At 46.7% G+C, this 27,849-nt stretch overlaps 1 protein-coding gene across 1 annotated transcript in view; it reads left to right on the top strand.

The window, feature by feature from the left end:
* The first annotated feature begins 6,890 nt into the window (after nt 1-6,890).
* slco3a1a (solute carrier organic anion transporter family member 3A1a) overlaps nt 6,891-27,849 on the top strand; it is a 52,288-nt gene continuing 31,329 nt past the window's right edge. Inside the window, exons 1-2 of the mRNA XM_048972462.1 lie at nt 6,891-7,526; nt 19,015-19,480. Coding sequence (XP_048828419.1) covers nt 7,371-7,526; nt 19,015-19,480 — 622 coding nt within the window. The 5' untranslated portion in view covers nt 6,891-7,370. The remainder of the gene's footprint in view (nt 7,527-19,014; nt 19,481-27,849) is intronic.

The raw sequence follows: 27,849 nt of genomic DNA, 5'->3' as shown, positions 1-27,849 counted from the left end.
CCTGGGTTGTTCCCCGCCTTGCGCCCAAAGGATAAGCTCCGGGCCCCCCACAATCCTGAATAACATAAGCAGTTATACTTCTTTTCTTATTTCGACATTGCGATGTCATATGTTAATTACAATATGTACTTACTGTTGGTGTCCATGTCCTGGCATTTCTTTATGTGGCAGAGATGACAATTACGAATAGCCAGCACAAAATTACGCAGCAGCGTAACAGCCGCCTAGGGTCTGAAATGTATCAGCCGCTGCCCTTATCCCCTGGTGAGGTTCCTATGTAAGGAACACAATATACTGAATGAGCAGACAAGTGGAAGTGGACATTCCAAACAGGCCTGGTACTACCATATGAAACCATATTTATTGTATTCATCCTCTGAGTCTGCTGTTCTAGCATAACAACACTGAACAGGTGTCAGGTTGACCTGCATTCTTGCACTTTCTCACTCCGCCCCCCCTCCCCCCTCCCTTCAGGAATGGGGTGACCTAGTGACTCGCATAATGGCCCGACAGACCAATGAGAAGTGTTCTTAGCTGCAGGGGGAGTTAAACGGTCTAAAGATCTGTTCTTCTATTGGCTCACCCTCTCTAATGTCTAATGACTGCAGGTAAGGTGCTAAACTGCCAGACTGCGCTAACACGGGCTCTGTTTACAGTACTTGACAGAGTGGTAATGTATTCTCATAATGCGGAACTGCCAGATTTTTTCTGCAGAAAACCATGACGTTAGGTATGTATTTATGTCCGCATGTTCAAACGGCATTCTCACCGAAATTCAGCTACTAAACCAATGTAGCACCTCAGGAAGGCACACAGTGTCTTTGTCCCTAATTACAGACACCCCCCCCACTTCTGCAAGTGCTTAAAATGCCTTCTCTTATTGGGTAAATGTGAACATATGACCTAGGATGCTGCTCTGTAAGTTACCCACCCACCTTCCAAGCTCCACAAACTCCCTACACTGATGAAGCTCAGTAAATTATTTTGACACAATTATAATTTAAGCAATTATGAGGAGAAAAAAATGTATTTCGCTTTGAGGCCTTTTTAACACCTATATCTGGCTGCATGACATCATTTCACAAAAAAAGTTGTCCACAATTTCCTATTGTTTTTTAATTTTGACAGGGTGATCAGGCAGAGAGACTCCCGCCCAGTTGCGTGACTCGTCTGTGGTGCTTCAGCTTTCAGTGCAGGCGGAGACTGGGCGTGTACCACGCACATAGACCGGAAGTGATAGGACACGTTGTACAAGTCCATTTGGATTCAACATGTTTATGATCGTGACTAACCGGCAATTTATTCCTGGCATAGATAATCCATACTCTGCAATTCTGAGGTAGTCGGACAATTATGCGCAAAGATCCACTTCAATATCACACATAATGCGTGCTTTATATACAACAAAATACGACTATAAATACAGTTTCCTCTTTAAATTCAGTGATATACAGGCAGTCATTATGAAACAACTCATAAGACGGAGCACGGCGTTTGAAGAACTTTCGAAATTATTTTATCATTTTGAAAGTTTTCAAATGTGATCTACTATTTTAACACACTTTTATATCTGTAGGCCTAATAATATCATAGAAATGACCATAGATGCAATTAAAAAAAGCTTCCTTAAATCGAGAAAGGTGACACCAGTTCTGTACATAATTTATTTTACACAAAGATTATTTTTAAATATATATATATATATATATATATATATATATATATATATATATATATATATATGTTGTGTCCGCTGAAAGCGGGTAAGGTGCACGGACAGGCAGGCAGGCAAGGATCAGGCAGGCAGGCAGAAGACAGGGCAAAACTAGGGGTTTAATCAATGGACTCGGGGCTAGAAACATCAGACAACAACTATCATCAATGACAGACAAGGAACCGGGGCAAGACGCGGACTGAAATACACAAGACGGAGCAAAATAACTAGACACAGCTGGGTACGACCAGGGAAGCACACGTGGATAATCAGGGAGGCGTGGCACACAAGAGGATCGTACGAGCCGGGCGTGACAATATTTATATATTATTAATATTTATCTGGTTTGATCCAAAAACACTGATTATCAAATGATTATCACTTTCAAAACAAATCAATGAATTAGCCAAGAAACTTTTAACTTTTGACAATCTCAGCTGCTCGTTGAGTGACATCAGGTTGGTGTTCATTAATGGCTTCACCCAGCATCAATAAGAACTCGGTACTTGTACTGTATCGCAGAAGAATGGAGCACAGCTTAATGCAATTCTTTATGGGGGGGGGTCCATAAACTGGGCACTGGCCTGAAATAGACATACCCCCCATGACTGCACAATCAAAATATTAGAAGTCACAGCAGCTCTTTGATCGGTGACCCGGACCGACAGCACGGTGCCATGTCTAATGGGGTGTCCTGATGTTACAGTTTTACACTCAGTTTTTACACTCATTTTCACACTAGTCTCAATGCCAAGTCCGCTTTATCAAAACTCTTCACAGCGTGCTTTACAAAACAGACCGGAGCCCATCAGTTAACCTTTGGGGTAAAATGCACTTCAACCAGCAAAACACTTCATGCTTCACGCAAACGTGATTCATGCTGCCATAACTACAGCATACGCTCTCTCCCATAAGACTGCTGTGTCACTTACTGTACATTCAACTAAAAAACACAAACAAACTGAAGCATCACAAGATACATATATTATTTGTTTCATTGTCCTCTATTTTTGTATAGTAATGTTGCAATTCAAAATGGAAGTAAACACAGAATTTTGCTGTTGTTAAATAATGACTGAGAGAGGTATTCATGAATTTTGGAAGAAGTGATGATTGAATGCATTTTGTATCAAATCAATTCAAAAGTAAAGACAGCGTAGTTCGCATAGTATACTGATATGGTGCATGTGTTAAACGTTTTTTATTTTTGAGACATTGAGACAAGACTGAAAACAACTGTAAAAACAGTAAGACAGACAGACAGACAGACAGATGATAGATAGATAGATAGATAGATAGATAGATAGATAGATAGATAGATAGATAGATAGATAGATAGATAGATAGATAGATAGATAGATACTTTATAACAGTTTTTCTCAATTTCTTTGGAGTATTTCACAAATGACAATTAACATTTGCAAAACAGCAAGTGTAATCCCCACACCATCATGTCACTTCTGCAGAGCAGAACATCATTTCTCATTGTATCACACAAATTTCCAACTTTTTAGTACATACATGTAAATGGTTTTGTATAATTGTCATGATTTGGCACAATTTTCAGTTGCTTCAGTCTTGTTGGTCAAAATAAATTATGTAGTTTCCCACTGTAATAATTTTACACACAAAACTATATGGGCATGCGATCATCATGTTAGTCACCACATGCAGAACAGTTAACCAAGCTTTCAAAATGATTTAAAAATATGCTGAATAAACTGCCGTGATACGGCATTGTCGTGTTTTGGTTCCCACAGCACATGATTTGGTTGTCCTTATATTGCCATTTTGATGTGTTTATCTGTTACATTACTGTGTGGCTGTTTTGTTTTGTGTTTTGAGTTCTCAAGAAGTTACATGTGCATGTTTTCTCTTGACAGTGAAGTCTACATGCTATAATGTAGAGCCTTGTAATGTTAAAACTGAAAGAAACTGATTAGTTGTCATTGTTGACACACATCCTCTGCATTTAACCCATATGTGACATAGCAGGGGGGAGCACCTAGCTCTAGGTATCACAGTGGAACTTCGTTGGTCAGGGATTCAAATTAGCAACCTTTTGATTACCAGTGCACTTTCCCAACCATCAGGCCACCACTGATCTCTTTGACTCTAATAAGTTTGCTAAGGGGCGGCATGGTGGTGCAGTGGTTAGCACTGTTGCCTCACACTTCTGGGACTCAGGTTCTAGTCTCCGCCTGGGTCACATGGGTGTGGAGTTTGCATGTTCTCCCTATGTCGTCGTGGGGTTTCCTCCAGGTACTCCGGTTTCCCCCCACAGTCCAAAAACATGCTGAGGCTAATTGGTGTTGCTAAATTGCCCGTATGTGTGAGTGAATGGCGTGTGAGTGTGCCCTGCGATGGGCTGGCCCCCCATCCTGGATTGTTCCCTGCCTCGTGCCCATTGCTTCCGGGATAGGCTCTGGACCCCCCGTGACCCCGTAGGATAAGCGGTTTGGAAAATGGATAGATGGATGGATGTTTGCTAATGAAAAATGATGAGTCTGTGACAATGAGCATGAGGGAACCGACTATCATTCAGCACTGTGGAGCTCAGCAGCAGACATACACTGACAGAGTAACAATGTATTTAAGCATTTTGACCCTCATGGTTAAAGTGATGCTGATTGTACTTTTCATTTTGGTGATGCTGACTAATTCATTGGTGGAATTATTTGCCTTTGAAAGATTAGTTAATTGTTTTGGGTAAATTACAGGCATTCGCAGCTATAACCCATAGTGTTGCTGTATGCATGGGCTGTTTTGAGAAATGCTGATAAAGGCCATGAGAATGTTAATTATGTTTCATGAAATGTGCCAAAGCAATTGAGAAAAAACTGTAATCCCCAGAGGAGAATCTGGGTGTTACACCAGCCCATAGACAAAGGGAAGAAAAAATAGTCAGTTATGTCCATAAACAAATTAGAAAATAAAATTACAATGGAGGTATGCCGTGTGCACGCGTTTTTTTATACTTTTATGCAATAATGTGGGAACAGTTCACATCGGGCTGTGGAATTTGACTCAGGTGCTCACTGTACAGCACACGTGTTGGGTGGCTTTCTTCCAGGTGCTCTGGTCTCCTCCCACTCTCTAAAAACAAGATTTCCTGACATCTGGTGTTACTGACTTTCCCCTAATGTATGTCTGTGTGTGTGTGTGTGTGTGTGTGTGTGTGAAGGGTGGGGGCAGGGATCATGTATGTATTACATTGTGAGGACCAAATATCCCCACAATGTGTTAAAAACCTATTATTTTTATAAAAATCTGTGACTGCAATAATAATAATAAAAAACTAAAGATGCCAAAAGTCGTGTATTTTGTTTGACTACTTATGCTTAAGGTTAGGGGATATTCTTGGGTTTATGGTTTTTTAATAAATGTACAGTCCCCACAAAGATATAAATACAAGTGTGTGTGTGTCCGTCCTGTGATGGTACTGTCACCCCACCCAGGCTCCCCCACCCCTGCACTGCCTACGATGTTGAATATTGCAGCCTCACAGGAACCCTGTTTCGTACTGAATAGGGCCAAACAAGATACACCATGCAGAAGATACAATCATTCCAAAAATAAGGATCAGCCAGATAAAGGAGACTGCATTTGAATCATGACGACGGGTGATGTGGTTCATTTGAGGTGAGCAATATCCTCTTTCCGGACCTGACAGAATACATTAAGAAAAAGAGTCATTTTAAAGCACCCCAAAGACATACAGTAGAAAGGGCCCAGATATGAAACTCTATAAAACCTGTGAGAGTGAAATATATCTAGTGCACAAGCACAACTCTTAGAGCATTTCTGACATTACCGTTTATAATTATTATCAAGTTATAAACTCTGCATGTGCAAACTGAGCAATGTCAAGCAATGTTATCCTTTTCTGGTCTGTGACATTAATAATCCAAGCCACACTGGCAAGGACAGCCTGTCAACTTCAAGTTCAAGGTGACTGACATCCTATCATATGAAGCATGCAGTGTCGGTACACGGTGCACGTTACTCCACTGCAAGGCACACGTACACACACACACACACATACAAATGTACACACACACGTACACACATACAAACGTACACACACGCACACATACGTACGCACACACACAAACATACACGCACACACATGCAAGCGTACACACACACACACACGCACCCACATACAAATGTACACACACACGTACACACACACAAACGTACACACACGCACACATACGTACACACACACACAAACATACACGCACACACGCAAACGTACACACACACACACGCACAAATACACACATACACACACACACAAACACGCCACACACGTACACGCACAAACACACACATACACACAACCGTAAACACACAAACACACGCACACCACACACACAAGGAGACACACACAGGCATGCGCATACACACACACCTTTGTATTCATATCTTTGTGAGGACTCTTCACACATGTCTGTGGGCATAACCCAAATTCCAACAATGGTGATTTTAACCCCTACCCCGCCCTAACCTTATCCATAAGTAACCAAAGTACAACATTTGGTCCCCACAATGAAAAAAGTACATGCCCCCCCCCATACACACACACACACACTACTGAGGCCAGATTCAAAACCACAGCCTTAGGTCAACAGAAAGTTCTTTGGAAACTTTGCCTGCCGCTCACATGCAGAACTGCAGTTAAACGGCAGTAACAGTAGTACACGTCGCACAACTTTTCAAGTCAAACACACTACACGTTTCAAAACCACTATAAAAAAGGGAGGCTTTAGTATACGTTGTAGATGGCCAGATTGTTAGCCGGATCAGCTCGTGTTCCTAATCAGCTCAGAACAGACGTCTATACAGAACAGTAAATTTTCCATTCAGAAATTATAATCTGTGAATCATTCTAAAAATTACGTTTCCAATTTCTTTCTTTTTTTTTTTTTTTTTAAAAAAGGTGCTAATGTGTCCTTTTAGAACTTGCAGGCACAGGCCTATGTAGGTCTTGCTGGTGGGGTAGAAATTAGTCATTTATTTCCTCTTTACAACTAAGAGTTTCCACTGCTGGGAAAACTTGGATTATTTTAACTGCGTGGTGTACAGGGCTGCTCTCGTGAGGAGAGAGAGAGAGAGAGAGAGAGAGAGAGAGAGAGAGAGAGAGAGAGAGAGAGAGAGAGAGAGAGAGAGATTGAAGGCAAAGAGGATACAGCGCCGCTGCAAGGTCCTGCAGCGCAGACGGAGCAGCTGCACGCCGTGGGACATGCCACGCCAAAATCGCGGCCACCGGCACTGTAGCGAGCCGCTCATCGGATCGGCATCAGTCTAAATCTGGCATATCGTTTTATTTCTTTATTCCCGGAGAAATGCTATTTGTCAGAGAAACCGGCGTCCGTCACTCTCTAGTGCCCGCGAGAAAGCCATCGGGGAGCGCATGTGTCTCTGCGTGTCTTCCCATTCATCGTAGCCGCTGCTCCGGACGCTGACTGTAAATGTAGGTTACTGTGATCGGACCGGAGACCTGTGCCGTGCAGGGTCAGATAGAGACGAGGGACATCGGAGAGCAGGCAGTGTTCGCGTAGGAAACGCAGCGTTTCGCTTTTTTTATCCCCCCAGAATCGGGATCACAGCCGCTTTCGTTTCTTCGCGCGATACAAAGTAGCTAGAGGGGATGCAGGTGAAAAAGCCGAGGTGCTCGGACATGAGCACGGAGGACGAGCAGCGAGATGACAGCCAGAAAAAGTCTTCGTGTTTCTCCAGCATTAAGATCTTCCTGGTTTCGGAGTGTGCCCTAATGCTGGCGCAAGGGACGGTCGGCGCCTATCTGGTGAGTAGCTCTCCTTCTATCATCGTTACAAGTACACAAGTCCTATTTACAGGATGTGTATTTTTAATTTGTTAGTTTGCATTGCATCGGTTTTTCTGGAAATGGTGTAAATACCGAAGGCTATCGTCACTTTGGATAATGTATCAGACACATGTCGCCAGAGTGTCATGTCACGAAAAAAGATGAAACACTAAAAATAAACGCAGGATATAGTTCGGTATTCCGTCCCGCAGATGCGCGGCTCAGAGACGCAGAGATCGGGCACAGAGTAGGAGTTTTGCTCTTTGACAGGCGTCGCACATTCACCTTTATGTTTCAATTTAAGCTTTTTTTTGTCGAGAAAATTTTGACCTTCTCTTTTTTGTACTGAATAACCCAGACACTGCGTACTGCCGAACGGCCGAGGGACGCAGTGAATGAACCAGCGACTTGGTTTCTTTATGCGGCATCTGTAATTAAAATCACAACATACACGGCTTTACCCGCATGAAATAAGGTTTCTGATCATTTCAGATAGCTGTAAATTTTATTAACACAATATTAACAACTTTTTACGGATTAGAATGAATGCAGTATGTTAAATATTTACATTAATACATTGTTGTAATTTATATAACGCCTGTGCATATGTTATTTAAACAGTCCAAAACTTTTGGCGATTTGAATCGCTCTTTAAAGCTGATAGACGTTTAACTTCTTTATTTATCAAGTCCAGTTTTAGCAAGTTAAGGGTCGCACATCATCCTACAGCACATGTAGACAATGCGCCATGGGTTTAATTATTTACTCGCCCGTTTTTAGCTGTTGACATCAGCACGCAGTGTTTCGAGCCAGACTTCAGTTGTGCGTACTTGCCTAGTAGATTAAAAAAGAGGGACTGGACGAATGTTTATCTGCATTTTTGCGTCTAATGACTAGTAGGTACTCCAGTGGGTTATCCCCACCAGGGAAATCAGTGATGCAAACCCAGTTTTTCAGGCCATATTTGGAGTGGAAAGACAGCAAAGGGATCCCAGGCCTTCTGCCCGTGAGAATGGAGGTGTACAGGTCAGAGGTCTTTAGATACGCCTTCTTAGAATATTATGCTGAGATGGAGTTTGATCAGATTGTTATCTTACGGTTTCTCATATTTGTTGGCCATTTCATGAGACACGCTTAACAGTCCATGCATACAGCACAACACCATGGTTTAGCTGCAAAAACCCACAACTTGCCCAAAACAATTAGCTCATTTCTCAAAGGCAAATAATTGCACCAATGAATTAGTCAGAGCCACCAAAATGAGCAGTACAATCAGCATCGTTTTAACCGTGAGGGTCAAAATGCTTAGATATATTGTCAGCATGTCAGTGTGAGTTTGCTCTTGTTCGCCACAATTCTGAATGATAGTTGGTTCCCACTTTCTCATCGTCCCTGACTGATCATTTTTCTTTAGCAAACTGATACTTATTCATATCAAAGGCACCAGCTTCAACACTGCAACAGTATGTTACAGTATGTAAACTTCACTGGCAGGAGGAAGCGCTCACATGCACATGTAACGTCTTCAGATCTCAAGCCACAGTGCAAGAGCAAACAGAACAGCCACACAGCACTGTATAACACAAACACTGCAAACAGAACAGCCACACAGCACTGTATAACACAAACACTGCAAACAGAACAGCCACACAGCACTGTATAACACAAACACTGCAAACAGAACGGCCACACAGCAATGTAACACACAAACACTGCAAACAGAACAGCCACACAGCACTGTAACACACAAACACTGCAAACAGAACAGCCACACAGCAATGTAACACACAAACACTGCAAACAGAACAGCCACACAGCAATGTAACGCACAAACACTGCAAACAGAACAGCCACACATCAATGTAACACACAAACACTGCAAACAGAACAGCCACACAGCACTGTAACACACAAACACTGCAAACAGAACAGCCACACAGCAATGTAACACACAAACACTGCAAACAGAACAGCCACACAGCACTGTATCACACAAACACTGCAAACAGAACAGCCACACAGCAACACTGCAAACAGAACAGCCACACAGCAATGTAACACACAAACACTGCAAACAGAACAGCCACACAGCAATGTAACACATAAACACAGAAATATAAGGACAGCAGAATCATGTGCTGTGGGAACCAAACACATGACAATGCTGTATCACTGCAATTTATTCAATATTTTTTAAATCATTTTAAAAGCTTGGTTAACTGTTCTGCATGTGGTAACATCACATACATATATAGTGTTGGGTGTAAAATTATGAAACTACGTAATCAATTTTGACCAACAAGACTAAAGCAACTGAAAATTGTGCCAAATCATAAAAATTGTACAAAGCCATTTGCATATACGTACTAAAAATTTGGAAATTTGTGTGAAGCGATGAGAAATTACGTTCTGCTGTCCAGAATTGACAGGGTGTGAGGATTACACTTGTTGTTTTGCAGATGTCTGAGAAATGCTCCAAAAGAATCGAGAAAAACCGTAAAGTCCAGATTAATCAGATTTTCCAGTTCTCATCTTAAACAGTATTATTTATACACACAGATACGTACAGACCATGTTTGTATTGATTATCGCCAAGAGGGTGGGGGTCTTTCCCTCTGCCTATTACTGTGGAAATGGATGGGCAGAGTGGGTCGGGGGGGGCTGAGAAATGGCGTGTTTACAGGGTCAGGGGTCACGCGCGGGTTGAGTCACGCCGGTGGCCTTACGGTCTGTGCATCACTGTTCACGCCGGCCGCACACAGGCTTGCAGATGCGGCCTCCCTCTGTTCACTTTAGGAACAGCCACGATTACGTGCATCCAACCATGCCTCTGGACTGACGTAGTCGTCACTTACGGTTTGGCCTGCAAAGTGCCACATAAGCTAATCAGTTTAAATTTCAACGCTGAAGTACGCCCCAGCCCATCACGGCTGGGGTCCTTACATTTTTTTTATTTTTATAAATGCTTTTCTGCTTCTTTTTCCTGTAAATTGTGCATACTCGCCTTTTGATTTCGTCAGCGTGAACTTCCCCTAACCTGTCTCTTCATATATTTTACTTTCCCTTTAATTTCGGCCCGCGTGCTCAGACTGGAAGGCTCTTTCCCAGGGTTTGTGTCAATTTCGCTGGGGGCCGAGACATTTCATAACACAGGGCCCCCACCCAAGTGACTGAGTGGCTGCAGTCCTGGCATTGTGCTCATTCCTGGCTGATGTGTCACTGTCGTGAGTGCAGGCCATGCAAGACGTCGGACTTCCCCTCTGTGGCAGGCCAGCTGTGGTACGTTTTCTTTTTCATCTTGCAAAAAAACACCACATAAGATGATGGTCTGGATAGGGAACCACAGTCCTAGCCTGTAAGTCTCCTATTCATAACTTCCCAACTAGTTTATTCTTACATGGAGACATATACCTTCCTAAAAATGGTGACTCACGCTCCCTTTTTTGAACATGGGTACTTGGATACCTCTCTCCCCCCCTTAAGATTTCCCTAACTAAACCCAACGTGCTTGGGCTGTCTAGATTCAGCATGCCTGCCATTCAAATCATGTTGGCATGGTTTGCATGTTCCTGAGACCGGTTGCTGCTTGCAGGCAGCCTGGTGACCCCGGCATGTTCCAGAAGGCTCTTCTGAGCCATGTGTATGCTCACAGGCGAGCTGAGCGCCAAAGGACTGTGGAGAGCTTGCTTCTACTGTTAGCTGAGAATGCTACAGCTTTCCCCCATGGCAGAGGGAGCGCATAACTGCCTGTCCTGAGACTGAGAAACTGAACAAACGACTCTCCCAATAGGCTGAGAGATAGTAGAGCAAGCTGTCCTTATTGGCCTTTGCACAGCATGAGGAGCTGGCAGGGAGGCAGAGAGATGACATAACCGGCTGTCCTGATTGGCTGCGGGATGGCATTATCAGCGGTCTTGATAGGCCCAAGGACAACATATCCGGCCCTGATAGGCTGAGCAATGTAATCGGCTTCCCTGATAGGCTGAGGGACAACATATTTGATAAATGGATGAGTTGACACCTCATGGCAACTATGGATCATGAACTGAGTGTGGTCAGGAACTGAAGAGTCACTTGTTCTTTGGTAAATGTTTCTTGGACAGTGTGGACAGTGTTTGGGGAGGTGAAGCAGAGGCATAAAACGTATGTTGTTCATGTATTGATGGATTGAAAGGTTGCTTGCTCTTCTGAAGCTGCTTTGAAGCTCTGGAGGGACCCCGGCTTAGAGACTGCATCAAAAATGAGACCGCGCTACTGTTCTCCCCATGGTTCTTCTACACCGGCCAGTGACGGAGCCCAGATGATCCGATCCGAGAGCCCGTTACGGGACAGAGAGAGCTCCCAGGTTTCCATGGTGAAGCCCCCCCTGACATCGCTGTCAGCTTGAGAGGAGTTGCCCCTTTCAGGTTAGGTGTCACACAGCCTCCGGGTGCTGCGAGGTGCTTTCCCTGGCGTGAGAAACAGAAGACAACGTGTGGAGCTGCGTGCTGTTGAATTTGCAGGACAAAGCAACCTCATTAATTCTGCAGACTCTGACCGAAGCTACAGCTGTTTGCGTAAGAAATGCGGATCCCGCAGCCGGCCGACCAAGCTTCTAAAAAGCTTCATCCAGGAACTGTCACCTTGTGAGCATCGCTTTCGTGGCAACCAGGGCTGCCGTTGGAGGCCTCTTAAGCAGACCAACCACAGAGCAACAGGTCGGGTTCCAGCAGAGGGTGTGAAGCTTGTGGCAGATAGCGTGTGACAGCGCACACACACACACACAGCACATACACACACACACAGTTCGACGTCAGATGTCACTGCGTATTCATGTCGACCTCATACGTCAGTTTTTGGTTTTGACCGAACGCGAGATGGTGAGCGATTTTTAAATTGAGGACACGCTGCCGGGCAGTGTGGTGGTGCAGTGGTTAGCGCTGCTGCCTCACAGCAAGAGGGTTCGGTCCCAGGTTCTTTCTGTGTGGAGTTTCGCCAGGGGCTCCAGTTTCCTCCCACGATCCAAAACCATGCAGGATAGGTTGATTGGTGAGTCTAAATTGGCCCTGTAGTGGTGAGTATGTGAGTGTGTGAGTGTGTGCGCCCTGTGGTGTGTTGCCGGCTGCCCAGGGTTGGTTCCCGCCTGAGCCCATTGTTCCCGGGATAGGCTCCGGTCCCCCCCGCGACCCCAGTTGGGATTAAACAGTTTCAGAAAATGGATGGATGGATGGACGCACCACCCAATCTTAAATCGGCAGTGTGGCAGCATTTTAGCTTTCCGGTAATCACAAACGAAAACGGCGAGAGAAGCACAGACAAGACAAAAACTGCGCGCAAACATTATAAAACACTGATAACATACACAAATAGCGCAGCGAACATGCTTTAGCATGTCCACCGGCACCACAGTGAGCTCAATTCACCACCGCCAGAGATAGGTTATTAAAAGGGCAAACCACGCTAAAAAGCTGCACACACAAGCCTCAGTTTCTTTATTTGAAGATTTTTTTTACTTATTTTGATTTGGGATTTTTTTAAACAGTATTTTATTCAATTTCAGAATCATGAATCGTATCGAATCGTGAGTTGAGTGTATCGTTACGTCCCTACATGAGAGACACACGTTCGGTGTCCTCAAAACCAGCACTGCACATATATTTTATGCAAACATTACCAAAAATGTCATGCAGGAGGGACCCATTGTACTTTGGAACCCCTTTTATAGTTTCTCTTGATTTGGCAAATTTCATGAAACCTGCTTAACATTCTCCAAACTATAACAGCATTTCTCAAAACAGTTCATGCATACAGCACAACACCATGGTTTAGCTGCAAAAGCCTGTAACTCAACCAAAACAATTCACTTATCTCTCAAAAGCAGCACCAAAGCGAGAAGTACAATCAGCATCGTTTTAACCATGAGGGTCAAAATGCTTAGATATATTGTCAGTATGTCAGTGTACTGTAAGTCTGCTCCTGAGCTCTACAATGCTGAAAGATAGTTGGTTCCCACTTTCACATTATCACTGCTGATCATATTTCATTAACAAACTGATATTTATTCATGTCAAAGACACCAGTTTTAACACTGCACAGCTCTACATCACAGCATGTGAAGTTCACTGGCAAGAGGAAGCACTTGCATGCACATGTATCGTCTTCAGATCTCAAGATACAGTACAATAGCAAACAAAAAAGTCACACAGCATTGTATAACACAAAAACACCAAAATAGCAATACAAGGACAACAAAATCTTGCGCTGTGGGAACCAAACACACAACAATGCCATATCACTGCAATTTATTCAATATATTTTTAAATCATTTTGAAAGCTTGGTTTACTGTTCTGCATGTGGTGACTAACACGATGATCACATACATATATAGTTTTGGGTGTAAAATTATTACAATAGGAAACTACATAATCCATTTTGACAAAAAAGACGAAAGTAACTGAAAATTTTGTCAAATGATGGCAATTGTACAAAACAATTTGCATATAGGCACCAGAACATGTTGAAATTTGTGTGAAGCAGTTGTGCAGAATTGTCATTATGGTCTGGGGATTTTTTAATAAATGTTAATTGTCATCTGAGAAATGCTTCAAAGTAATCGAGAAAAACTGTAATTGTCAGATGCGTAATACTGTACTTCAGAGCAATCAAGAAAAACTGTAAGTGGTGAATGAGCCGACAAAATCCCTCATCTTCCACTACAGGTGACTGATTGTCCAAAGCTGTTATCTTCATTATTTTAACAGTAGTGTCTTTAGCTCTGGAGCTGCAGCTTTGAATATTGATAAAGTTTAAATATTCACCAAGATTGACACCTCAGACCACTGCTGATGTTTTGACTTTTAATGAATATCTGCCGGTACTGATACCGTGCATATCGTGCATCTCTAATGCAAGTGTTACATTTTAGTTAGCTAGATACCTTTTTTGAACTTTCTTGACCGTTGCTAGAATGGCTGTTTTGTGTTACAAAAGAGAGACATTTCCCAAAAGCATCATCATGCAAAGATCATCAGGTAGTGCTTTCTTTTCGAATATTATTTCTCCTTCCCCTGCCATTCAACATTTCGGAAATAACCGCGCCAGCTCTGCTACATTGCGTGTCTCCTTCCAGCACATGAACGCACAATCTATATTCCAAACGATCTTTATCTTTAAGCAAGATTTCTCTGAAATTATTGCCAAATCAATGTAGTTGAATTGCTACTTTAATAACTGATTCGTCACAATGTGCCGATGCATCTTTACACCCTTAATTTGCATGCTCACAACTCTCCTTATTCCAGGTGACTGAAATTGTAGGTTTATTAATGGGAAGCTGTGGTTATTGTGATTGAAAGCAAACTGATCTGCAATTAGTGTTCATTAAGAGACTAAAAACACAGAACAATGTATATTACTACAGTTTTAGTTTCATTTACAGACTCAGTCTTAACCAGCCCAGAAAGCAAATCCATAACTTCACGCAGCCACCGGTCATTTTCAGTTCTGTTTCGGCCCTGCGGTGACCTTTGCCGTGACCCTGAGCGAGTTCCTCCCCTGCCTGTCCATCATTCCTCCGTACAGCGAGCTGTAGCTAATCTCGGACACATCTCCGGGAAGCGAGCGTGGATGTGCGCCTTCTGTCCCAAAAATAGTTTGGGCGCTGGCTCTGACGGGGAGCGGGGTCCTGGCTCCGCGGCGGCTTCCAGGATTTCACAGATATGACGTATCGCAGTATTTTTGGCATGCGGCTGAAAGCGGCGATGATGACGTAATAACAGCTAGCATGAGCGTGTCATGCTGCAGCGGAGCGGTATATCATGTGACGTGCGAGCTGTGCTGCGATGTGTCTGAACCGTCTGAATAACCAATCGGGAGGCTGCTCGTATTTGCGCTGCCGCAGGAAAGCAGCCCTGCGGATGCATACGTGCCATGGGCGGGCAAACCGCCAATCGATTCTGCCACCCTGTTTCCCTTTGTGGCTTTGTGGGCAAGATCCAGCCCCCACCCTCCCCAGCCCCCATTTGTACAGAACAGTGAGGGGTCAAACCACTAGACTCATACTTATCTTCCGGAGACGGGAGATACACGCTAATTTAGCATCTTCTGGCAGTTTCGCCCAGTTAATCTTCCCAATTTGTATCTAATAATCCACATTACGAACAGTGGTGATTTTGTCAAAGGTGTCTGTATTTAGTAGAGGAGGGGAACAGGGAGCCGTAATAATGAGACTCGGTGCTGTTTGCGCTGTGCTGCGTTTCGGGGGCCGGCCTGTAATTAGGATAGACGTGCATCGGCCCCTGAGGAATGCTGTCTGAGGCTGTATTTTAGGGTGGCCCCTCCCAGAATGGGCGCCACGCCGACGGAGCCTCTGTTCCTCAGCCGAGTCCTAAGCCCCTCCCTCTGGAGCCGCTGCAGTCCTGGTGTGGCCCAGAGGGAGGGGGGGGCCTTGTGGGGGTGATCCCAGGGTTTGTTGGATGTGCTCGATCTTTAACACAGTGGAGCCCATTTCAGTGGCGCTTCTTGCTAGGGCTCAGGGCACAAATACACAACACACACACAGGTTTGGAATTATATCTTTGTGGGGACTCTACATTCATTAATATGGGGGAAAACTTTAATCACCACATCATGACCTTAACCCCCACCCAGCCCTAACCTTAACCATAAGTAACCAAAACAAATATGAGAGTTTTGGCATTTTTACTTTTTTGACTGCATTCACAGATCTTTGTGGGGACCTGAAAAATGGTCCCACAACATCAAAATAACAGGTTTTTATTACATTGTGGGGAGCACTTTGTCCCCACAATTTAATATAAACATAATCCGCACACACACACACACACACACACACACACACACACACACAGCTTCTGTAATCACATCAGATACTGCTGTTGAATTCCTTTAAACCTAACTGTAAAATTTAATTCCCCCCAAAGAGTATATGTTTGCACATGCATTGTTTGCACAGTTTGTATTCAGTGTTCAGTATTTATTCCACGCATTTGCGCTGATTAATACATGCAGTTCCATTTTGCGCTGCTTCTGATGTCTTTTCTCTCCAATGGGCTTTGATGTGTGGGATTTAATAGGTCTAATCATATGTACGTTCTCCGTCTTGGTCTGTGTCATCACACTGAAGAGCGGAATGATGTCGTCGTCAGCGGGGGATGCTTAGCTCCACTGTACAGGCTCTGACTCTGAGGTGCCTCGCCCCTCGTCACCCAGGTGGGGGGCTGCCCCCTTCCTGCGGGGCGAATCCGTGCCCGTCTCCCTGGCAGTCAGCACGGCGTCGTTGTAATTTCTCTCCTAGTGGTCGAAGAATTGCGGTCAGACCCCGTGCTTCTGTCCAGCTGCACACGGCAGCCCCCTGAGTCTGAAGGTAAAGGTCAGCCGTGGCTCAGGCCTCATTAGCAGTCCTGCCTCTCTCTGTTCACTCTCTGAATTTCTCCGTATGCCATTTGTTTATATTTCTCTCTAATTAGCTTTTAGGGGAGGGGGGGGGGTTGAGATCCCGCCCCCGCTCCATGTGCCGTTCTCCCCATGTTCACATGGGTGCCTGCCAGGGCCTCCGTTCTCCTCCCCCAGACCCAAAAAGATGCTGTTTAGGTGAACTGGCATCTCTAAATTGCCGACGGTGAGCGCGTGCCGGGGGCGTGTCCCGCGACGGAGGCGGCCGGCCTCCTGCACGCTGCTTCCTGGCTCAGGCCCCACGCGTTTGCTGTGCCCCTGGTAGATGGATGGCTTCTCCTCGTCGCATGCTGTTGCTATTTGTTTATCTCCTCGACACGGATGTTCATTTCATCGCATCCCCGTTGTTAATTCTATCATCATGCAGTCACGGCAGGCCCTGTTCACACCCAGATGCACGTGTTTCTGTTAGGGTTGAGTTGGCAATGTGGAATACTCCAATATTCAATAACATGTATACATTTTCTTTTAAATGATTAATTCAAATAATCTGTCCTTTAAAGGGTCACAGGGGGTCTGCAGCATATTAAAGTGGAACAATAAATTAGCTGTTTTAAATATTACTTAGCAGCTGTACAATTAATCGTGATTCATCCGTTCTGTGATAAGTTTGTAGTTTATTCATTCTGAAGTTATAGCGCCTGTATTTCTGTGTGAACTCTTAGTTGCTCTGTCCGAGACAATCATCATCATTGGCGTCCTTGTTGTTGGACTCACTCGTAGACCGTCTGGTGTGTTTGTGAGAAATTAAACGAAAATGAGTGAGGAGGAGCGATGCGAACAAAAGCTGATTCTCAGAAGACGTTCATCTTCCACTGTTTGGGAATATTTTGGACTCCCCAGAGACGATATTGAGCAAAAGCAAGTGGTATGTCAGCGTTGCTTTGTGTCTGTTGGCTCGGTAAGAGAATCTGATTTTGCGTCTGCTGTTAATTTTATATGTACATTTAGGTTGCCATGGTTGTCGGTAAAATGTTCTTGAAATTCAAAGTCCGTGAAATAAAATTTTAGATAAGCGTGAATTGTGAGGGTACCAGATAACTTTTTGGCAAGTTATCCCAACTGCTAACTACTCACTTTAAAAAGACAGACTGTATTGGTAGATAATAAGTTTTATTTTTTATTTTGGGAAAATGTTTTACTCCTTTTTTATTTAATAAATAATATTTATCCCAAAAACAGGCCTGTCACAATGTGAATTTTTCCAGTATAGTTCAGCCCTACTTTCAGGGCTACTTCTAATGTTTTAAGTTGTCCTTTTGCAGCAATGAGTGATCTGTCATTTTTTATGGAAATAATTTGATGGAGTAATTTATAATCCAGGGAAGTGCTGTTAGGGTTGTGTCGTTAAAATGAAGAAATTTCCTTAACTGCCCAAGGCCCAGGCTATTGTACAGTATTATATGTCGGTCTCCTTAGTTTATTTTAATGTCAAGTTTTAGTTTAATTTATTCAAGTTAATTTTTTACATGATGTCTTTGCAGCAACAAAGTAATATCTCATTTTGACTGGAAAGAAAGAAATATTTTTCATTCATACTCCATGCATGTTTCTCTGCCTGTGGTAGGATGGAGGCGAGGTTAATAGGATAATACTCAAGTAATGACTGGCAAGATGTCCATCCATCCTCTCCGCATTTACTCCGTCCACATTGACCATGTCCCTACAATGACCATTTTCTGCATTCACTGTTTCTCTGCATTGACCGTGTCTCTGCATTGAACATGTTTTCGTATTGACCATGTCTCTACACTGACCATGTCTCCATATTGACTGTCTCTACATTGACCATGTTTTCGTATTGACTATGTCTCTGCATTGACCGTGTCTCCGCATTGACCACATCCCCGCATTGACCGCTTCTCTGCATTGACCACATCCCCGCATTGACCGCTTCTCTGCATTGACCACATCCCCGCATTGACCATTTCTCTGCATTGACCACATCTCCGTATTGACCATGTCTCCGAACTGATCGTCTCTCTGCATTGGCCGTGTCCCTCTTCCCTACAGGTGAGCGTCTTGACCACGCTGGAGCGACGCTTTAACCTGCAGAGCGCGGATGTGGGCGTCATCGCCAGCAGCTTTGAGATCGGCAACCTGGCCCTCATCCTGTTCGTCAGCTACTTCGGCGCTCGGGCCCACCGGCCGCGGCTGATTGGCTGTGGCGGCATTGTCATGGCGCTGGGAGCCCTCCTGTCGGCACTGCCCGAGTTCCTCACCCACCAGTACCGGTACGAGGTGGGTGAGGCCTGGCGGACCAGGGACAGCCGGGACGTGTGCTCCAACTCCTCGTCCCGTGCCGAGGACAGGGATCCCGGGGGCGCGGCCTGTGGGAACCGAGCCAACACCAACATGATGTACCTGCTGCTGATCGGGGCCCAGGTGCTGCTGGGAATCGGGGCCACGCCAGTGCAGCCGTTGGGCGTGTCCTACATTGATGACCACGTGCGCAGGAAGGACTCCTCCTTATACATAGGTCAGTCCCTGCGGTGTTACGGAGAGTCAGGGCACTTTAATGAGGCTGCCACCTGTAAGCAGAGTGCACAGCAAAAGCCGCGTCTTGATTGGTTATATCTTGTGGGTGGGTGGGGCATATGTTGTGCATCTGATTGGTGGTTGGCTTTGCCCTAATGATCTTCTGGTCTTTAGGTGATCATGTTTAGCATGGTATTATAGAATTGGACTGTGGAAGAGAATAGGTGGTTGTACTGAGGTTCTGATGTGTTCTGACTGAATACGGTACCACTGTGACCTGCAAGGTCCCCAAACGGACCTGAATCTTTATAACGATGGCTGCCACATCATGTTGCACAGAACTATGGTTCACAGTCAAACCAATGGAATTGAGGTGTTCAGCCTGCATGGGGGATGGGGGGGGCATCAGGTCATACCAGGGCAAGGACCCTCAAGTATTGTGGAGAGATGTTTATGCGGCAGGCCGTCTGCAGTGCTCCAGGGTCCAGTGCAGTCTTGTTGTGCCCTGAGCCGGGGTCCAGTGCAGCCTTGTTGTGCCCTGAGCCGGGGTCCAGTGCAGCCTTGTTGTGCCCTGAGCCGGGGTCCAGTGCAGACTTGCTGTGCCCTGCGCTGGGCCACTCAGCATTACAGAGGGCCTGTGGAGCACTGGGACATCAAACTGCCCATGTGGGGATGAGCAGAAAAGGCGATGGGGCTTTAGCAGTTTATTTGCTCGGAGTCACAGCCAGGCACATCTCAGACCAGCCAATCACAGCCTCTGAATCCCAGGAGCTTGTTCAAAGTGCTTCCCCAGCAAAGCTCAATGGCTGGACTTTTGGTCAGGATCATGACGACAGGGCAAACTTGCCCTGAGGTCAAGTATGTGCTTGATTTATTTGGGCAGGGTGTGGTTGCCCAGGGAGAGCTCCACAAAGGTGACCCTTGGTTGTGATTCTGATCATTTGCATTTAATTAGTTAGCAGGCGCTTGTATCCAGAGCAACGTACAGAAAGCAGGGATCCACTCCGTGCAGTGATTGGGGTTAAGGGTGGTGCTCAAAAGCCCAGTGATGAAGTCACTCTTCCAGCCACAGGATTTGACTGAGTCCATCTGATCACAGGCAGAGTCCTAACACACACATCTGCATCTCCTCTGGTACGCAGAGTGGGAACTTCAGAGTGAGTCATTATAGTGGTTTAGGGTGAGATGCAGATGAGACTTAGACTGATGCAAGGGGGGGGTCTAGAGTGAGACCAGGAACAGAGGAAGGTCATTCTAGGTTGCAAAAATAAATTCAGGATGAGGAAAGACCACAACAGACACTTTTCTGTAATGATCCGCCTTTCCTTTGTTCTGGCCTGAATGGTTGGACATGGCCCCCACCCTGACATTTCATGGTAGACTGTGTCCTTTTCCAGCATGATCCAACAGTGAGGAGCTATCTGGCACACACACACACACACACACACACACACACACACACACACACACACGTAGGGTATACCTGTCCTTATGGGGCCCGCTCATTCACTTCTATGGGAAAAATGCTAACGCTAACTATGACAACCATAACCCCCACCCTGCCCTAACCATAACCACAAGTAACCAAGCAAAATACAAGAGTTTTTGCATTTTTAGTTTTTTCATGGCAGTCACTGAAAAAACTGATATAAAAAACTGATATTTCTCATGTTATAGGGACATTGTGTCCCCATAGGGATAAGTATACCCGCTCATACACACACACACACACACACACACACACACTCACACACACACACACATCATGAGATGGGGGGGGGTATTCAGTCATATTCCAGATGTAACGTTTAAAGCATCAGTGTGTGGTGCCCTGTGCATAACCCAGACCCTTCAGACACTGTGGTCTGCAGCGTTTCATCAGCTCTGTGCAGTCAGACCTGGTGCCGTTTGCCTTGCGACTGAGACATAAGCATGATGAGTAACCATTGTGCAGTATGGAGCAGCTGTGGGGCTGAGGGAACTATTTCCCTCCATTTTTGGGGTCTTTCTGGGTCTCAGTGCCGACCGCTGTCCATTTTGATGGGGGGGGGGGGCAGCAGTCTGACGGTCACTGACGTCCCGCAGAAACCCCCCCTGCAGACCGTCACTCTGAGTAAGTGACGATGCCCCCTCCCCCATCATAACAAGCCTGTTCCTTTCTGACTAATGGGCACCAGTGCAGTGTTTTGTGCTTTGTGGGGGAGTCATTAAACTGTGTGTTTAGGAGGGGGCCCCACATTCACCACGACGGTGGTGCTTTTTGTTGTTTGCCTGTGTGTAAAAAACAGCACAGCAGTGCGACGCGTCCCTGGCGCGGTGCATCCTGGGATAGGCTCCAGGCTCCGCCCCCACCCTGTACTGCATAAGTAGCAGGGAGGATGGATTACCATGCATTATATTTTAAAATATAAATTACATTTTAATGCCGGTTTCTCTAAATTGTCATACAAATTGCTTCTGCAGTACAAACATTAGTCCCCATGACACTTGTGCGGCATTAAAACTGACATTTATTATAATGCGGGGGGGGTTGGTGAGGGCGGGGGGGTGAAGGATGAGGAGAACAGGACAATGTGCCATTGAGCGAGCGGCCGGGATCTCAGCTGACTCGGCTCCACGCTGCCCCGATCACATGTGTCCGAGCCGCGTCAATGCAGGAGATTGTTCCGGAGCACCGACGCCTCGGGCCCTTTTCCCATCGGAAACAATAAGGGCCACTTCTGTCAGACGGTGCCGCTTGCGGACGCTTCCGTAGCCCATGTGCCCAGCACTCTTCCCTCATTGGCTGGGAATGCTGGAGTCTTTCCTCTTGGATTTCTGGCTTCTCCATCTGCAGGGAATGAGGCAGAGGGTGCGGGGGCAGGGGGTATGAGGCTGGCGGCACAGGACAGGGGGCGCAGCACATGGGGGTGACAGACACATGGGGGTGACAGACAGCCTGTGTTACAAGTGTCTTCTCTTTCCCATATGGATTGATATGTGGCTTTCGGAGTCACTGCACACATACTCCCCCTCTGCCAGGTTCCTGACTCTGAGACCTTGGCAGTAATTCACTTGTAATCAGCCAGTGAAATAAGCTGCCCCCCCCCCCCCCCCCCCAAAAAAAAAAAAAAAAGGCCCCGCCCTGGCACTCCCAACCTCACTCTCAGCATGTGAGAAGCGTGTAGCGTGTTTCACTGCGTGGCAGGCCAGGGTGTCCCATACTGCCTTCTGCAGTGTACTATGAGGGTTTTTGCACTGGAGCATCCCTGTCGCAGTGCCCTGATACCCAACAGCGTCATTACAGCTGCTTCCCGGACACTGGCTACATGATGGTGTATGACTGCATACATGCAGTACTGTGCAAAAGTTTCAGGCAGTCAGAGAAAATTATATTTAAATGGTCTTCATGTTGGTGTCATATTATGTCAAAGTGTGTCAGCTTAGTCATTTCAAAACCTCTGCTAAAGTCACCCCAGTATTTACAGCATCCATCCAGTGCACCCATGTAGGCCTTATCAATACCTAGTCAAGTTATTGAACAAATTAAGTAATTTAATTGAGCTGGTGGTGAAATTTAATGAATATACAGAATGGCGTAGAATGGAAGTGGTTTGGGAACTGAAGCACCTTTTAGCCGTCCAGAGGGACTTTGGTAACATTTTGGAGAATGGAAGAAATTGTTAGTTTTATTATGTCAGTGCCAATTTCCATATATTGTAATGTTTTTTTTCTGAGTGATCATACACTTACTAGCCAGATAAATGGCATTAATGTTTTCTTTGGATGCCTGAGACTTTTGCACAGTACAGTATAAATGGCTGCTTGTGTAACCAGAGCCGTGTCTCAGCTATACTGTACGTAATCACTGGGAAAAGTGCTCCTTTGCTGCCAGTCGGACCCCTGAATGGCACCAGCGTGAATGACCGGGTTTTGGGTTTGTGGAACCTCACTGCCATGGGAACTGGTACCCATGGCTGGTTTGCTTATAGTCCTCATTTTTCAGTGCGGTCAGACTGAGTCTTTGACTCTCCTGATTCTTCTACAGACTGGGACTGTCGGACTGCATACCGGACTTGCCTTCCGTCTGCTGAGGGCGCTGCTCTGTTCTTCCAAGAACTAGGTTATGTATTAATGGCTTCCTGCTACATGGCTGTTGTCTTGTGATAAGAGGTTACTGTCAGCGCTAGGCAGTGGTCAGCATGGTGCCTCATGGTATCGAGTGTTGCTGTCGCTCTGTGGTCCTGCTTCTGTGGTCCTGATCGGAAGGTTATAGTTTCATTTCACACAGTCCAGTGCCTTGACCTTCGGGCCCTTGAGCAAGGCATTTAACCCTCAGTTGCTCTGGGGACATTTGCTGATCCTGCTCACTTGGACAAAGTACTATTTAGACAGCATGAGTCCATGGTTGTGGGTCCGTTTGTAACCCTGGTAAGCAGTGTGGTAGTGTGGGGAACATCTGCCCTGGGGTAACGAGGCTTCTGACCTGCCTGAAGTGCTGTGATTTTAAAGCACTCCCTTATGTTTTCGGCCCTGGACAGATCAGGGACACTCACTCAGCCCTCTGTAAGACCAGAAAGACTGTCCACCCCCCTTCGCCAGTATCCCGTCCTGTACTCTCATCCTGGCTGAAGGGCGTGGTGCCACTGGCATTTCGGTGAGGAGTCTCGCTCTCAGACAGGAAGTGACCTCACACCACGCCCCCCTCGCCAGCACGTGGGAGGCGGCCTGTACTCCTGAGCCCTTGTTATTGGTAACTGAAATGTATGAATATTCAACAGGCATGGTGCCTCCTGCCAGAGGAATGAACGACGCAGGGGTCTGAACATGCGGCAGCGGGTGGACAAATTGCCCCCCCCCCCCCCCCCCCAGCTACAGTAATCATGGCTGATTGCAGCGATTGCGTCATTGTAGCTAGTCGATTCCTGAATGTTTGTGAGGAATCGGCTTAGCTTAACACCCTCCTTGGGAAAACGTGTATCCCGCATGCGGTCAGCAAGCTCACTGAGTCTTTCAATGAGCGGGTTGTTTTGGAGACGCTGTGTGATGGACCTGCGTTCGGACGCGACGGCACTCCTGCAGGCTCCATGCTTCCCTGTACTTCCTGTCACCCCCACGCCAAGGCTGCAGGGGCTGCAGGCGTGACCAGCGGCCGCAGTAAACAGCACGTCTTTGTGGTGGGAAGCGTGTAATCGCAAGTCATCATCACACAGGAAGGCGGACCAACTGCCAGATGGCCGTTATCCAACCTGGGTGTGAAGCTTGCGGTTCTGTGATCCGGAAGGGTCCGGTTAATCTACTGTGCTGCCAGAGTCACTAAAAGGCAAACTCCCCCCGAAGCTGGTGTTTAGTGCGGTGCTGCTTGTGGCAGGACCTTTCCGGAATTAGCCTGAGCAGTTTACAGCCACCCCTGCTGGGGTAACACTGGCATTCCGGGGGTGAGGGGGCAGCTTCAGCACCTGGCAGCTCAGCGGGTAAACGTCCGAGAGATTACCCCGTTTTTCACGTGTAAGATCTGGCCGTTTATCTGGGCCGGAGTGTCCGGGTGTGACCGGACCTGGCCTGGTTCTGAGCAGCCCGCGGGCCTGTCATGATCCAGTTATAATTCTGGCGGGATTTAAGAAAGAGAACACCTATAGTCCGCCCTCCGGGGAGAATGCGTCCTACACGGCTGGCTAGCGAGACACGGCCTTCTCGTTACCCTCACCTCAAATACCGTGTGAGAAAGCCCAGACCACCCAGCTCTCATCGCGGCCAGTACCGCATCTCCCAGACCACCCGCCGTTACAGAGCAAAAGGCAAAATGCAGCGGCACATGTTTAATATCTTCTTAAGAAATGATGCTGTTTTTCATACCATGACCCAAAGAAAATGTAGTTAAATTAAGTCCGTCGTAATCCGGAAGGCATTTTCAGGATAAAGCATTCTTGTTATCTTTACATTTCTCTTGATTCAGAATGTGCAGTCTGATATTGTACAGGCATTAAGCGAAGTCTGACGCACTGCACCGTAGAACGGCATGCAGTGGGGGTCAAACATGTTGGTTTGAAGTGGGGAGGTTGGTTTGGGTGCTGAGCGCCTTCAGGCAGGAGGGTGAGATGGGGGATTGAGAGAAAGGACTTCAGAGCTGCTGGAACAGCGTAGAGGTGTCACATTCGAAAAACAGGGTCCAGTTTTTCTATGGCAGATAAGTAGCTGAAGCAGTCTTATCGACCCCCCCTGGCCCAAGGGCCAATCAGGGGGAAGCAAATGTAGTCTGCATAGGCTATGGGCAGGGGAGGACTTGCATAGGGATGAGCCTGCAGGAGGGCATGTTCTTTACCACCCAGGATGAAGGTCTGCCCTCCATCTGCCCCCGGACCTGTACACATCTGGCCCTGTACACATCTGGCCCTGTACACATCTGGCCCAAGCCAGATGCTCGTCAGTAAGGGGCACGCAACCTTCTGCATGCTGAGGACCCCAAGCTCGTTAAGTCATTTTTTTTCGTCACAGCAGCTGTGAGGAATGTCAACCCCCCCTCTCAACCCCATCTGAATAACAGTGCATTTAAATGATTTGGGCATTTTGTAATGCCATTTGAAGGGGATTGATTTAAGATCCTGGCAGGAATACGCAGTTACTCCCTCGGTTACCTTGTGCGCTCTGTGTTTTAGAACCGCAGACTGTCGGGCCCCCTGCACCACCCACCGCGTGGCCCCTAGCTGGCCTCTCCTCATGGCAGCATAGCAGATTTCATGGATTTTGAGCAAAACCTGGTTCAGTAAGCCCCCCGCCTAAGGCTCTACGGACCACCGCTAACCGGGGCTCTCTAATGTGTCTCTCAAATCCACTGTCATCTCGCCCCAGTGGTCAGCGCATGGGGCCCCATGGGTCCCTGGGCAAACGGTCACACTGTCCTCTACCCCCCCTCTCAGGCTTAGCCACGAGGATGGGATAAGCCCCCCCTCCCCCAGTGTCACATGGACTTAAGTCATGTTCTTTGATCATACAGCTAATTCTATAGTTCTTATGATCATTTTAGTCCTCTGTTGGTAACACGCAGAGATGGATGGATGGATGGATGGATGGGTGGAAATTCAGAACGAAGAATCCATACGTGAGATTAATATGAGTAAAATGCTTAGGTGGCATGAAAGGTGCTGTGGAGGCCAGCGCCCGAGCCGCAGACGCTCTTTATCTGAGATGTCTGATTAAAAGCATGTGGCTCAGCCACATGAGCAGCTCTGTGGTGTGAGAAAGGCTCCCCTCTTTATCGTCGTGGTGCAGCGTGGCGGCTGGAAGCAGGACAGAGCCCCAGAGCACCGACGGGGGGCCCACACACCCCTGCCCCGACTCGGCTGTCGTAAGCCGAATGCTGAGATTTGGGTCAGGCTCCATATACGCTGATTAAAATGGGGATTTTTTTTTTCGCTGTATGTGCATAAACGTCAGCAGCTGGGCGTCGCCAGGGAAACGTGTGTTTGTCCGGCTGCTTTTAAAATCGGATTGAGACGCTCCCCCTCCCCCCCCCATGTGCTGGCCTTGTCTGCCAACAGGGGTCGTGGTCCTTAAGGAGTCGGGATGTCTAGTGTGTCAGGTTTCGGAGGGGTCCCAAAGTGACGTCACGTGTCACTGTGTCACGGCGCGTCCTGGTGCGCCGATTTAGGCATGTGCGTCAAACGCAGCCGCTCCAACTCAACACTTCTGCATCCCTGCAGACCTGGAGTGCAGCTCAGTGCCCTCTGATTAAATGGGTGCGGCTGCGTAAGCTGGAACTGCATTATTACAGTGCATCGACGACGCAAGATGGATGGCGCTGCTGCCTGTCTGCGTAGCGCTCTTCCCATGGGTCCCGTGCCGAGTTCCCCACGCCCCGAGTGGGCGGAGCCTCTTCTCCGCCAGGATGCGGCACCATTTAATTGCAATGTAGCGCAGAAAGGCATTCATCCAGCTGGCCCTGCCTGCTGCCCCCAAAAGCCCCCCCCCCCCCGCCATGTAGATCCGAATGTGCCCCCTTGGGAGACCTCTCCCAGGCCGTGATGGTCTGGGTGAGCTGGCCAGCTGTGGGCACTCCAGAATGGGCTAAAAGAATTTGGGGAGGAACTTTGTTTACAATGTTTCTGATGAGAAAAATGCCTGATCCTTCACTACCCTTGGGCGGAGCCAGCATGGGGGGGGGGGGGGGGGGTTAGTTTCCCTTTTAAGGCTATGATCACCATGCAGGCTGTCGATGTGCCAAATATGTTCATGGAGTGGAGAACAAGCTCCTTAGCGGTGTTTACGTAACACCACAGCAGGGCCGTTACGGCATTTCCTGGAAAAGGGTCAGTCTGCACTGCTGCTCCGTAACGGGACGATCAGAGGGAGGTGTCAGACGTGACAATCAGAGGGAGGTGTCATACACTCAGA

Source organism: Brienomyrus brachyistius, chromosome 13 (genome assembly GCF_023856365.1).
Source record: "Brienomyrus brachyistius isolate T26 chromosome 13, BBRACH_0.4, whole genome shotgun sequence".
NCBI lineage: Eukaryota > Metazoa > Chordata > Actinopteri > Osteoglossiformes > Mormyridae > Brienomyrus > Brienomyrus brachyistius.
Note: the sequence above shows the minus strand (reverse complement) of the source record. Positions and strands in the feature narration are given on the sequence as shown.